This window comes from Mustela putorius, unplaced genomic scaffold, assembly GCF_011764305.1.
Source record: "Mustela putorius furo isolate JIRA1106 unplaced genomic scaffold, ASM1176430v1.1 tig00000145_pilon_pilon_pilon, whole genome shotgun sequence".
Classification (NCBI taxonomy): domain Eukaryota; kingdom Metazoa; phylum Chordata; class Mammalia; order Carnivora; family Mustelidae; genus Mustela; species Mustela putorius.
Genome location: NW_025421294.1, coordinates 25,225,288 through 25,239,185, shown reverse-complemented (window position 1 = coordinate 25,239,185; position 13,898 = coordinate 25,225,288). Strand labels below are relative to the sequence as shown.

The 13,898-nt window shown below is 47.2% G+C and overlaps 1 protein-coding gene across 9 annotated transcripts in view; it reads left to right on the top strand.

The window, feature by feature from the left end:
• The window catches only part of SLC25A48 (solute carrier family 25 member 48), a 200,034-nt gene extending 194,088 nt beyond the window's left edge, over positions 1 to 5,946 (top strand). For 3 of the 9 annotated variants that reach the window (XR_198917.3, XM_013052476.2, XM_004744923.3), the window contains 2 exons: positions 2,140 to 2,269; positions 3,192 to 5,946. Coding sequence is in view for 5 of the 9 variants with exons in the window: in XM_013052476.2 (XP_012907930.1) it covers positions 2,140 to 2,262 (123 nt within the window). In the remaining 4 variants the exon portion in view is untranslated. The other 6 variants (XR_006605358.1, XM_045075474.1, XR_198918.3 and 3 more) reach the window with 3 other exon arrangements.
• Positions 5,947 to 13,898: the final 7,952 nt, after the last annotated feature.

The following is a 13,898-nucleotide window of genomic DNA, read 5'->3' as shown; positions in this document are numbered from 1 at the left end:
GTGTTCCAAAAGCTCAGGGTAAAAGCCAACACGTCTGCACTTTGCCATCTCTGGGCCTCAGAGCAGAGAAGGCCAGGGCTGCTGGAAGGAGGTCATGTCTATATGTCTGGAGTGTTCTGTGGTTCCCATAGGGCCCAGCACTGTGGGAGAGGAGGGCCACACTCCAATCTAGGCCCTGCCTGGCTCAGCCTCACAGAGCAGAGCCAAGCGCAGGCCCACAAGGGAGTGTTTATGAGCACCCAGCATGGAATTTTCCTTTTGGAGCTCGGGCCAGTTCCTTGTTGTTATTCAGTCACTCTGGGTGAGCCTGGGGAATTCCAGAAAGGTTAGACATTAGATGCTACAAGTGTCCTGCTTGCCCCTTGACTGAATCAGTCCTGGGTTTAGCTGAGCCACTTGCTCCCTTTTGGGGATCCTTGTCCATCAACTCCTTTCCCTGTGAGGGTCAAGACTCCCCCCAAGCCCACAAAGGCCATTCTCTGCCCATCATAACCAGGCTATGTCTTGCAGGCTGACACAGAGTACTAGGGGGCAGGAGCCTCGCCTGAAGGAAGACATCTTGCTGCCCTGGCCGGTGACAGTGGCCTGTACCTACCCTCACACCACAGTGCTTCACAGCCAAGAAGACTAGGGAAATGTACAAGGGCTGGATTTCTGCTTCTCCAAAATTCCCATACCAGCTCTATTTATTACACTTAGTAAATATACAGGAGTCAGCTAGGTATACATCATATTCCTGACACTTGCTGGATCATTTATGCTTGTGTAGTGTTTCCCTTAGATGTGTTGTCTCTTTGCAGGGAAGACATTCAAGGACAGGCTCTTCCCACCTCCCCCTACCCCAAAGCCCTGATCTATTGTCATCACATTCTAGACTATATTGTAATAATTCCCACATGGGGCTTATCTTTCCCTGGTAGGTTTTAAACCAGGCAAGGGCTGGAATCATATTACATTGATCAACTTCTACCCAGCACTGGGCAGGAAGATTCAGAGAGGGAGTGAGATATCTTATCATCTGCCCTTGCAACAGAAAGGATGGAAGACAGATACAGGGTTCTTGTATGAATGGCTAGTTAAGCAGGTCATCAATACAGGCCAGTACCCTCAGCACTCATACTGATGATTGAAGATTGACTGCCCCTCTGTATAAAGATGGCTACTGAGAACGAGAGTGAGGGGACCATCAGCTTTCCAGGAATGCTGGCTGCATGGCAGGCCTGTACAAGAACTTTGAAAGCAGCATCTTGTTTATTCCTTCGGCAGCCATATTTGCTCAGTAGTATCATTACCCGCATTTTGCCATTGGGAAATTGAGTTCCAGAGACTTCGCCATTTGCCCAAGTAACACGGCTGTTAAATGCCAAAGCTGTGTCTCCGCTGCTTATCTACAGTCTTAAAAGTGTGGCCTGAGTTCTTCCCCACTCTGCCCCTTGGAGGACACCCAGTCAAAATGGTTGGTCCTGGGGCGCCTGGGTGGCTCAGTGGGTTAAGCCGCTGCCTTTGGCTCGGGTCATGATCTCAGGGTCCTGGGATCGAGTCCCGCATCGGGCTCTCTGCTCGGCAGGGAGCCTGCTTCCCTCTCTCTCTCTCTCTGCCTGCCTCTCCATCTACTTGTGGTTTCTCTCTGTCAGGTGAATGAATAAAATCTTTAAAAAAAAAAAAAGAAAGAAAGAAAAAAAAATGGTTGGTCCTGACTGGCTGCTCTGTCTACCATTGCAAAGTGAGGGCGGTGCAGAGCTGGGATATCCAGGTTCCAGAGAATTTGGTGCTTGCTTGCGTGTGTGTGTGTGTGTGTGTGTGTGTGTGTGTGTGTACACACGTGCAGGTGGGTATATACATGAGAAAGAGCAGCAATTAAGCAAGTGTATGTGGGTGTCTGTGATGAACAATTTGCCCACAGTATTTAGTGTATATGTACAAGGCTGGGCTGGAAAAGCCCGTCACAGGTGATGTGGGTCAAGGCAGAGGCATGACTGGGGCATCTGGGGTGGTTTTGGTTCACCAGGGTCCTTTGGGCTCTGTGGCGTCCAGCCTGGGACTAGTGGCCAACATCCCCAGTCCTTCTTCCATACCTCAGTGGTGGCCCTGCAGGGGGTCTGGATCAGTCCTCTGTGATAACGCTGCCTCCTGCCACAGGTGTTTTTCAGAGGCATCACGGTGAACACCGTGCGCGGCTTCCCCATGAGCGCCACCATGTTCCTTGGGTATGAGCTTTCACTGAAGGCGATCCGTGGGGACCACACCGTGCCCAGCCCCTGAGCACCAGGTCAGTGTCCTTCCTTCCCAGCCAGCTGCACCTCCCCGGGGCTTGACACACTCTGCTTTGCCATGAACACTTGACTTTCTGAAACCTCCCTGTCATTCATTTTTTTCCTAATCTCTGCCATTTCTGGGGCTACAATGGCTACAATTCTGTCATCAGAAGACCCTTCTGAAATGCCCACCTGTGGCTGGTAGTGAGCAGGTGCCCAGTAACTGAGATTGGCACAGAATTTACCTGTTGATAGTGGGCTCACCTATCTGTTTTCCCATCCAGTGGTGTCAGCAGCCCTCGGAGAGAAGTGTACTTCACTTTACTATACAAATTCAATGGGTTAGGCCCAGAAGTGAGGACTTAAACCACATTGTCCACTCTCTGTCACAGGCATCATCTCCCCACCTCCCTCCTGGACTCAGAGCATGAGTCTGAGAGCCACCAGTGGCTCCCAAAGCCCTGGAGGACAGCCTTTTCCCCAGGTCCCTGCCTCCTACTCCCTTTCTTTCTTCATCTCTCATTGCAAAAGATCACTGCAACCCAAGGGATCTAAAAAACGAAATCTGAGCAAGTGACTACCTTCGTCAAATGTCCTCAGTGGCTCCCCCATTGCCCTTTAGGTAAAGTTTTAGTCATCAACCCCGTCACCACCAGCATCCTGAAAATCACATTCTTACTCTTGCCTCTGGGTCTTTGCACAAACTCTCCCAACCTCACACCATCTTGTCACACCCCACTGCATCCCCCTTGTCCTTTACCAATTCTTCTTTGTCATCCAGGCTTTAGTCTACAAGTCTTTTCCTCCAGGAAGCCTGCCCTTATGCCTCAGCCAAGATGAGTTGTGCCTGCTGTAGGCTCTCCCCTGCAGCCCCTGCTCAGCCCCTACCACATCCCCTTGCATCATAACTGCCTGATGACTTTCCTCACTCCCCAGCCAGCGTGAAAGTCCTAGGGGAGCTGTGACTGTTTCTTCACGTCTCTATTGCTGGTGCCTCGCATGGAACCTGACCCGGAGACGGCCACTCAGAAACATCATTGAGAAGATGGACAATCGACTTCCGGCATCCCCTCAGCTCCTTCTCTTCTCTTCCTCCCTGTTTCTTCTTCTCTGGCTCCACAGTGGTAACTGCAGACCTGAGAAGACAAAGGGAAATGAGTCCGTGAATTTTCTAGTCAACAAGAAACCATTTTGCTTTGGCCTTGGTGACTGCAAATTCTGTCAAGAAGGATGGCCTTCGTCAGAAAGGTCTAGCAAACCTCCCTGCTGTTGACCCTGAGGCAGCAAAGACCTGCTGGCTTGTGTGAATGGTGCCAGACCCTAGACCCAGGGGAAGGGCATGATGGATGAGGCCGAAAAGACTGAGCCCAGGACAAGCCCTGGAACGGCGGCTTTATATCAAATGCTTTAGCTTTTCACTAAAGCACCCACATTCACGGCTCTCTTGACTCTTCGCCCTCTCTTACAAAAGGAAAAGGGGAGTCACACATTTTGCATACTTAAACATCTTGTATGAAGCACTACTGTCCTTGGGTTTTGTCTGGGGCAAGGCAGAGGAATAGTCTGGTTCTCCAAGGTGTGCTCAGATACTGGCCACTCTCCCTGTGACCAGAAGAGAGTGGCTTTCTAAAAAAAATCCTGTAATAAAATCAGTGCCTCTTTACTATAGAAAAACAAAACAACAACAACAACAGAAAATATAAACAGAAAAAAATAAAACCCCTATTTTATGCACTATTTTACTACTCGTTCTTCCTATTTAAGAGCTTAGGACCGTCTTTCTATGTGGTTAAATATTCAGCAGCAGGGTGGCTTGAGAGCCAAGATCTGGCAGCTCCTGGAGAGGTGGACGCTTGCGTGAGCTGTCACGCCCAACCACTTGTCACCACCCTGTTGATTAACTACTTCAGGAGGAAGGAAGAAGTTTCTAGTAGGCCAAATTCTGATGGTCCTGGATTTGGCCTTTCAGAGCAGCGACCACCCCAGTTGGAAGCTCCTCTTTCTGAAAGTCCTCTCCTGGGACAACGAGGTACAGGCAGGGGCTGGCCTTGGCCTACAGGCATGGAACAGGAGGCTGTGGCTCTCTGGTGGAAGAGAAGGATCCCCATTGACCTTTTGGGAGCCTCATCCTGACCTCATCATCTCACCCAAGGAGTTACAGCTTCCGAGGCCCTTTATCAAGCCCTGGATTTGAATTTACCAAGTAGCTCCGAGTTCATGCCCAAGTCAAGCTCTAGGTGACGGCAGCGTCCAGTCTCTGAAGGCGTGGGAACCAGTGGCTCCTTCGGGAGTCCAGACTGGGGTCGGGGTGAGAGGTGATCCATATCAGAGAGCCACAGAGCCCCCACGGTCCCTGCGAGGGGGTGGGAGGGTGACTTTCTTGTGTCCCTGGATGTAGGTGGTGGAAGGGCTGGGACTTTTTCCAGTGTCTGCAGGGAGCAGAGTCCAACCCGCAACTCCTACAGCATCCTTCCAACGAGCAGAGGCAGAGTTCTCCTTCACCCCCCACCAGCTCCCATGGAGGAAGAACGTTTACTTTTCATTCATCCTCTCCATTATTTGTCCCCCAGGATTACACATACGAGTGACCCAAGGACTGTGTGAAACCCAGTGAATGCCACTTGAGGTGGTGCTTTGGGATGTGGTTCGTTTTATCTGTTCACAGAGAGATACCAGACTACCATGAAAAGAAGTAGAGTCCCAGCCTGGGTCAGCAGTCAGCTCTTCAGCTTGTTGGAAGCCCACAATGCCAGCTGGGCCATCCGCTACCCACAGACCAGGATCCGCTGTCCCAGAAGCTTCCTGGAATAATTCTGGTCTACCTCCTGCTGTGACCTTCTTGCTCCAAACCTCACTGATCTACTTTCAATTCCTAGGAAATTCAATTTCAAGGAAAGAAGATATATTCTTCTTGTAATATCTTTTTTTGAACATTTAGGAATAACCCAGACCATCTCTTCGCCCTTCACATCTATTCTCCTGGTGATCCTCTGCCCATGGTTGCTTCACAGAAATGATTTTCTCAGTGGGTTGTTGACCCTTAGATCTTGCTGACTGATAACCTGGTTAGGTTAAGGCTATTTTTTTCATCCTTTCCCCCCAGAGCCAATGTCACCTGACCACAGCCTCATTGTGCTACTGTTGAAGGCAACCATCTAGAAACCCATGGGAGTGAATTTACTGAAGAGAAAGAAGGCCTCCTCTCCACTTATGCTGTGGGCTGGGTGGGTGCTCAGCCATTGGCGCTGAGAAGACCTCAGAATCCCTTCTTTCCCTGATCTGAGTACTCCGTTCCTTACCTCCTGGCTGGGGCCCCTCAGCAGCTGCCTGCGAAGGGAGCAGTGGACTGCTGACTGACACCAGCTAATTCCAATCTGCCCTGGCGCTGGGTCCAAAGCAGGGTAACGTCAACCCTGCCCGTGTGCCTGCTGTGTGTTCACTGGGAGTTCGAGGAGGAGCTCCCTGGTCTCCACATTGTCAGATAAAAACACTGAAAACCTCTTCAGGTCATTTCTGAATCCAGTGTTTCTGCCAGGCTTCTCCTGGCCCAGGTGGGCAGGAAGGGCGCCACCTGGGTGGCAGGCGCTGGTAAGGCACTTCGGAGGCCGTGGTGCTGAGCGCGCTGGGATGGGCATTCTCCGGGCCTTTTTGTCACATGGAGAATGAAACATAATAAAATATTTTGTCCACAGTCTGGTTTCCAGGATGGTTTCATTATTCTGAGTTTCCCTCTTGCTAGAATCACATGGGAAGGCCACTGCTCTTTGGCTGTCCTGTGGCATGGATCCATGACGTCACTGTCACTTCTGTGCCCACAATAGGCATCCCTAATCAGTCAGAGAGCCTTTTCCTGATGCGCTAAATGCCACCTGAGAATCCCCAGTGTAGGGCCCTGGGTGGCCACCACCAGCCTGCAGAGCTGGCATACAGATTAATTGCCATTCTTAGCTTAAATCCCGGTGGGGGAAATATCCTTAGATTATTTTCCTTTCCCCTTTGGGACCGTCTTCCTTGATCTCTCTTTTCCCTCCTGCAGCACTACAGAAAAGAAAAAAGAAAAAAATATATTTGTATCAGTCACTCAAAGGGTCTCTAAGCTGAGGAACTGCAGAATCGCCACTTGGTGGCAGCAAAGGTCAACAGAACCATCCACAGATGTCAGCTTCTGGTAGCTTGTGACCAGGGTCCTCCACGGTGAGAGTATCTGAGTCCCACTTCTCTTCGTGTTTTTGAGATCTCACCATCTACGTTGTTATTGTCTTTTTACTTCTCTGTAGTGGAATGAACCTCAGGTGAGAGGGAATTCCACCTGGTATTCCAGGCCCAGGCTATTCTCAACTACCTTGGTGAGCTTGGCCCACTTTTGCCCCGTCTGGGCCTCAGTTTTCTCACCTGTAAAATGGGGGGGATTTAACAGTGGGGCTCCATTATTTACCTACTAGGGCTTTCGTAAGAATCAACTGCAAACATGGTTTTGTAAACTACAAAGTAAAAAACAGGAATTCGAGAAGGCAGGAAAGGCAATCGCTTATCTGATTTTTCTGGTTTCTTTAGACTGCCCTTCCTCTCTGTGATTTCAGGTGGTTTGCCACACAGGGTCGTTGCAGTGGTGTTCCTTGGACCTTGTCTCTATGGCTGAAACCCGAGAACTACCGGTGCCTGGACCCTGGGCCTTTGGATGTCCAAAGGGGCAGTCAATGCACATGCTTGGTGTAGGGTAGATATAGATACTGGTGTGTTTTTGCTGATGCTGAGGATGTCTAATGAATTATAGATGCCAGCCCTTCAGGATGCTGACTTCTAGTGCCCTTGTTGTCAGGCTGATAGCAAAGGGCTTTCCAAAAAACATTTGATCCAGCAGAGGAATCCAGCCCATTAGTACCTGAGAGAAAAACTATCCGGAGAATCGCTAGCTCTTTCCCATGGCTAAGAGTGGTGGGGCCAGCTTGCTCTGAGATCAGTTTCTGCTGCCAGTCGTAACACCGTAACACCCAGTTCCTGTACCTCCTGCCTCCCAGCTGCCTGGACCAGCCCTTGGGTCCACATGCATACATTCTGGACATGCCCCTGCATCCTCTCTGTGTTGAGTCCAGACCCTGGCACTCTCTGTGTTCTTCACCGGTGTCTGCTGAATGATTCCACAACACCCTCCGGTGTACAACAAATAAATGAAGACTTTTTTTTTTTTTTAAGATTTTATTTATCTATCAGAGAGCACAAGCAGGCGGAGCAGTTCCCCGCTGAGGAGCCCGATGTGGGACTCGATTCCGGGACCCCAGGATCATAACCTGAGCTGAAGGCAGACACTTAACTGACTGAGCCACCCAGGAGTCCCTATATGAAGACTTTAAAATTTTTTCTTTTCGTTTTTTTCAGCCCTCCATTCCTTCTGATGGCGGTAAGAAGTAATTTTGCCATTTCATGGTAAAACTCAGAAACAAGTTAAAGGCAGGCAGTTCAGGATTTTTCTCCTTCTCCTCCATCTCCTGGGAATGACCTTAGATTTTGGGGGGTTGGGGTATAGGGAGAGGCTGGCTCCTGGCTCTTGGGAGGTGCTCCATCCTATGCTGGAGTTCCTCCTGTCTAGTCCTGGGGTCTGGCCTTCCTTCCACAGTGGCTTCTGGGGAAGCATCTTTATTCCTCTCTGATCTTGGCCATATGATCTGTGGTCCATACACAGCCTTCTCTGTCAAGTCCTAGACCCATCTCTGTCCTCTGGGAAAGCCTTGGCTTCTCCATCAGAACCACTCAAGGGCTTGATGTCTCAAGATACTTGATGTATCAAGCCCATCTTGGGGGCTCCCTATGCTGCACCATGTGCCAGATGGCAGGAGGCATTCTCTTTTCAGATTGCTGTCTCCCAGGATAAGCAATCCAGAAGCCCTCCATTCTCAGGTACTTACCCCTCCTTGGAGGACTGCCACCACTATCCCCTGGCTTCACTTACCGGCAGAGCCCTCACTGGTGTCATCCTCTCCTCTCTGACATCTGTGTAATACTGGTTGGTGATAACGGCACTCAACAAACAGAATAGAAGGGAATTTCCTCAACCTGATACAAGGCATCTATGAAAAGTCCACAGCCAACATCACACTCAACGGTGAAAGGCTAGATGCTTTCCCACGAAGATCAGGAACAAGACAAGGAGGGCTGCTCTTACTTCCACTCCACATGGTATAGAGGTTCTAGCCGGGGCCATGAGGCAATGAAATGAAATAAAAGTCATCCAGATTGGAAAGAAGAACTAAAATACCTCCTGGGCAGATGATATGATCTTGTACATAGAAAATCCTAAGGAACCCATTGAAAAAATATCAGAACCAATAAACAAATTTAGCAAGATTTCATGATACAAGATCAATAACAGAAATCAATTATATTTCTATATCCTAGCAATGAGCATTCTAAAAATGAAATCAAGAAAACAATTCCATTTACAATACCATTTGGAAAAATCAAATATTTAGGCAGATTTTAACAGAATAAGCACAAGACTTATACACTGACAACTACAAAGCCTTGTTGAGAGAAACTTTTAAAGATCTAAAGATATTCCATATCACAGGTCAGAAGATGAATGTTAAGGTGGCAGTACTCCCCAAATTGATCTATAGATTTAATCCAACCCCTCTCAAAATCCCATTTGGCTTTTTCTTTGGAGAGAGAGGTTCAGAAATTGACATACTAATCCTAAAATTCATATGGAAATGCAAAAGATGTGTAATAGCTGAAATGATCTTGATAAAGAACAATAAAATTGGAAGACTCACACTTCCTCACTACAAGTCTACGGTAATCAGAGTGTGGTGCTGGCATTAAGAGAGAGATATCAATCAATGGGATACAAGGGAGAGTCCAGAAATAAACCCTGACATTTATGGTCAATGGTGTTTGCCAAAGGTGCCAAGACAATAAAATGGAGAAAGAAGAGTCTTTCTAACAAGTGGTATTGGGACAAGTGTATATCCACATACCAAAAGAATGAAGTTGAGACCTTATTGCACACCCTATTTGATAAATTAACTCAAGATGGGTCATACCTAGAGGGAAATGGTAAAGCTGTAAAGCTCACAGAAGGAAATATAGGAATAAATCTTTATGAACTTGCATTTGGCAGCAGTTTCTTAGAATAACAGTAGTGCAAGTGACAAAATATAAACAATTTGGACCACAGTTTAAAACTTTTGTGGTACAAACGAACCCATTGACAAAATGAAGTGACAGCCTACAATATAGAGGAAAATATTTGCAAATCTTAGATAAGGGACTACTATCTAGAATATATAAAGAACACTGACAGTTTAACAATAAAAAGACAAGTGACCCAATTAAAAAAATAAAACAAAGTATTTGAATAGACATTTCCAAAGAAGATATACAAGTGCCCAAAGAGCACGTGAAAAGAGGCATCACTAGTTATTAGGGAAGTACGAGATACCACCACATAGCTGCTGGGAGGGTTATAATTAAAAAGACAGAAAATATCAATTACTGACAAGAAGGTAAAGAAATTGGAACCCTCGTATATTGCCGGTAGAAATGTGAGGTGGTGTAGCCACTTTGGAAAACAGTTTGGCAGTTCCTCAAAAAGTTAAATAGAGTTACTATATGACATAGGGGCACCTGGGTGGTTCAGTTGGTTAAATATCTCTTGATTTCGGCCCAGATCATGATCTCAGGGTTATGATATTGAACCCTGCATCGGACTCAGCACTGGGCATGGAGTCTGCTTGAGATTCTCTCCCTCACTCTTCCTCTGTCCCTCTCCCTTCCCTCTCTCATCCTCTCAAAAAAAAATGTGTGTGTGTGTATGTGTGTGTGTGTATGTATAATATGTGTATACATATATGTATGTATATGTATGTGTGTGTGTATATATATGACCCAGCAATTCTACTCCTAGGTACATACCCAAGAGAAATGAAAACATGTTCTCACAAAACCTTTTACATGAATGTTGATAGCAGCATTATTCATAATGGCCAAAAAGTGGAATCAACCCAAATGTCTATCAACTGGTAGATGGATAAATAAAATGCAATATATCCACACAACAGAATATTATTTAGCAATAAAGGAATGAAGTGTTGATACATGCTACAATATGAATGAAAGTATCATACTAAGTGAAAGAAGCCAGTTACAGAAAAACACGTACTGTATGATTCTGTTTATAGGAAAAATCCAGAAGAGGCAAACTTACAGAGAAGAAAGTAGATCATTGCTTGATAAGCCCAGGGGAAAGGACACTAGGGAATGGCTGCTCATGAGTACAGGGTTTCTTTTGGGGGTAAAGAAAGTTTTCTGGAATTTAGACTGTGGTGATGGCCACACGGCCCTATAATGACACTAAAAACCACTGAATTCTACACTTGAAGTGGTGGGTGGTCTTTACATTTCTTCTGTGAGCTCCCTTTGCTGCAGAAGAGAGTTCTTGGTCTAGACTAGGTCAGGGGAGCAGGCTAGGAAAGGAGTGGTAGTCTTGCGCCTTCTCCCTATCTTCATGCTTCAAATTGGATGGATGGGCAAACTGATAGACAGACAGACATATGGGGACTGGTCACAGTCAGTAAACTGTGGGCTTGGCTTTGGTCAGTGTTATTGTGCCCTGGACTGGAATCTTCTGGAAACAACTCTGCCTGGGGCTGGGCAACCTGGACAAGGTGAATGGCTGTGTTGAGAGCTTCCACTCTCCTGTTGGTTAAATGGAAGATGAGGCTCTAGAGCCAGTTACATGAGTCAGAACATTGGCTTCACTTCTTGTGAGTTGTGTGCCCTGGCAAGGTATACTAACCTCTCTGGGCCTCAGTTTCCCTATCCGTGCACTGGGAATAACTATATACAAAAATTGTATATCTACCTCATGAGATTCTTGTAAGGATCCAACTAGATATTCCATAAAACATGCTTAGCAGAATCCTTGGCACATAGTAAACACTCAATACATGTTCCTTCTTCTCCTTTCTCCAAGGGGCTTTTTAGATAAATCTCAACTCTCTTGACAGAGGCAGGAGAGTAATTACTGTGTGCCTCATCACAGGCCCTGAGAACTGTGGGCTGAGCTGGCCTGCAGGGGTGTATCCTGTGGGTTAATGTGACTTTTGCAGAACAGCTGAGGGAAACCACCAGACGACACTGGTGACTCATCTGTGACAGTGGATTGCAGCTCGTCTCCAGGCCCGTCGTCTCCGGCAGCCTATTCTGAAGTCATCACCAGCCACCAGCATCTGTCCTCCCTCTGATCCCCGTACAGGGTGAGTTCTGCTGAGGGGGAGGCCCCAATTGCCTCAGACTGTAGACCACACTGGGAAATGCCTGTCTGGGGCCATTCAGAAAAGACAAGTGGAGGACACGAGAGAACGCCCTGTGGCCAAGACCCAGGAGGCCATAAAGCCTCTGTCCCTCTTGGAGATGCCCAGCCTGGCCACAGATAAGCCCTTGGGAGGGAGTCCCCCCCTTCTTTAAGTGGGGCCAGGACTAGGGAATTATCACAATTCTGAGGTCCAAACAGTTCTGAAAGCCCAGGATTTGCTGACTCATTTGGCTGCAAAACCTGACTACTTTGTGTGACAGCTCAAGTGGATTTTTTTTTTTTTCAGAATATTAATGTATTTCATTATAGAATCCTGCCCCGGGGCCCTGCTCTGGGGATTATGTAATTCATAGCACGTGAGCTATGTGTTCCCTTTCTAGAAGGCCAAACAGTTTCAATTCTGAAAACTATCTGGTCCTCAGGTTTTGGAATCAGGGAGTGTGGGCCCATATTATTATGAATCTGATTTACCCTTAAGACTGTCGTCAGAGGAAAAACACAGCTGCTATAAACAAAATAAGAAAGGAACAGAATGGAGAGAGCAATAGGTTTGGGATGAGACACTGGGGCAGAGGTGGTGCTTGAGGTCTCACTAGTTGTAGGGCTTTGGGAAGGTCTTCAGCCATTCAGAGTCTTGATTTCCTTACTTATGAAACAGAAATAATAATCCCTACCTCCTGTGCTTATTAGGGGATTAAATGAGATAATGCATGCTTAGTGCATACAGAGTGAGTGCTTAGTAATTACATGCTTAATATGAATAGATAACAATGTATGTATTAGCCAGATAGACCTTTTTCCTCAGTGCCTTGTGCACTGGGATCCCAGACCAGCCAGGGAGTCTGGTAGCCACACCTGGACTCCATGCTCTGGCTGCCTGGCAGGAACAAGCACCCAGCTTGAGGAGCCCTGGGTAGAAAGAGGGAGGGTGCTGAGGATGTTTTAGTACTCAGAACTTCCAGCGTCGGGGAAAAAGTTATGTGGGAGATGCTGAGATATACCATTATAAACAGTCACAGTGGAACATGAAGTCTGTACTCACTCTTATGGGAGATGCTCAGGAATTCTCCTTGGCAGACCCAATGTCCCCGCTCCACCCCCCCACCACGGCTACCTGATATTTCTCACTTCTCTTGGGAAGCAGGTGGATCAACAAGTTGTGACGACCGTCTACTTGTCTTAAGGTCTGTGTCCACTCCAAGCTGCTTATGGCCTTCAGCACTGAGAGAGAACAAAGGCTAAACGGTGGGTCCCCTTTTGAAAGCCTCTTGACTGAGAAAATCCGGCTTTGGCCCTTTCATCTTCATGTCACTATAAATAAATCATTGAGAAACTTGTTTCTTTCTGTGCAAACTAAGATTAAAACAATTACGATTGGATGTCCCCAGGGACCCATAATTTCTGCACTCCAGAAGATAGCCCAGTCCCCCTGAGTGAGGCAGTCCTTGCTAAAATTCCTTCTCCACCCCCCTGCCTCCCATCCCTAAAGTGTTTGCATAACTCTGGGGATCAGGGCTACTTAGAGTGTTAGAGAATCTTAACTTTGGCCAGGGCTTTTTATTTATTTATTTATTTATAAAGATTTTATTTATTTATTTGAGACAGAGAGAGAGAGACACTGAGCATAAGAGGGGAGAAGGTCAGAGGGAGAAGAAGACTCCCCATGGAGTTGGGAGCCCAATACAGGTCATGACCTGAGCTGAAGGCAGTGGTTTAACCAACTGAGCCACTCAGGCGCCATAAGGGCTTTTTAAAGGACAGGTCACTTCTGGGGCATCTGGGTGGTGCAGGTGGTTAAGCACTCGACTCTCTTGTGTCGGTGGCTCTGGTTGTGATCTCAGAGTTGTGAGATCGAGCTCCATGCTGGGCTCTGTGTTGGGCTGTGGGTCTGCTTAAGAATATCTCTCCTTCTGGGGTGCCTGGGTGGCTCAGTAGGTTAAAGCCTCTGCCTTCGGCTCAGGTCATGATCTCAGGGTCCTGGGGCTTGGGCTCAGGTCATGATCTCAGGGTCCTGGGATCAAGCCCCGCATCAGGCTCTCTGATCAGCAGGGGGCCTGCTTCCTCCTCTCTCTGCCTGCCTCTCTGCCTGCTTGTGATCTCTGTCTGTCAAATAAATAAACAAAATCTTTAAAAAAAAAAAAATCTCTCTCCTTCTTCCTCTGTCCTTCCCCGACCTCTCTCTCTGCCTGTCTCTAAAATAAATAAATCATTTTTAAAAAATGAAGTAAGGTCAGTTCTGATATTGTTTAACATCATAACCGATTAAAAGAAAAAACAAAAAGCCGAGTGAAGCTCCTTGAAGAAATCTTGATGCTCTGAACTTTCCGTAT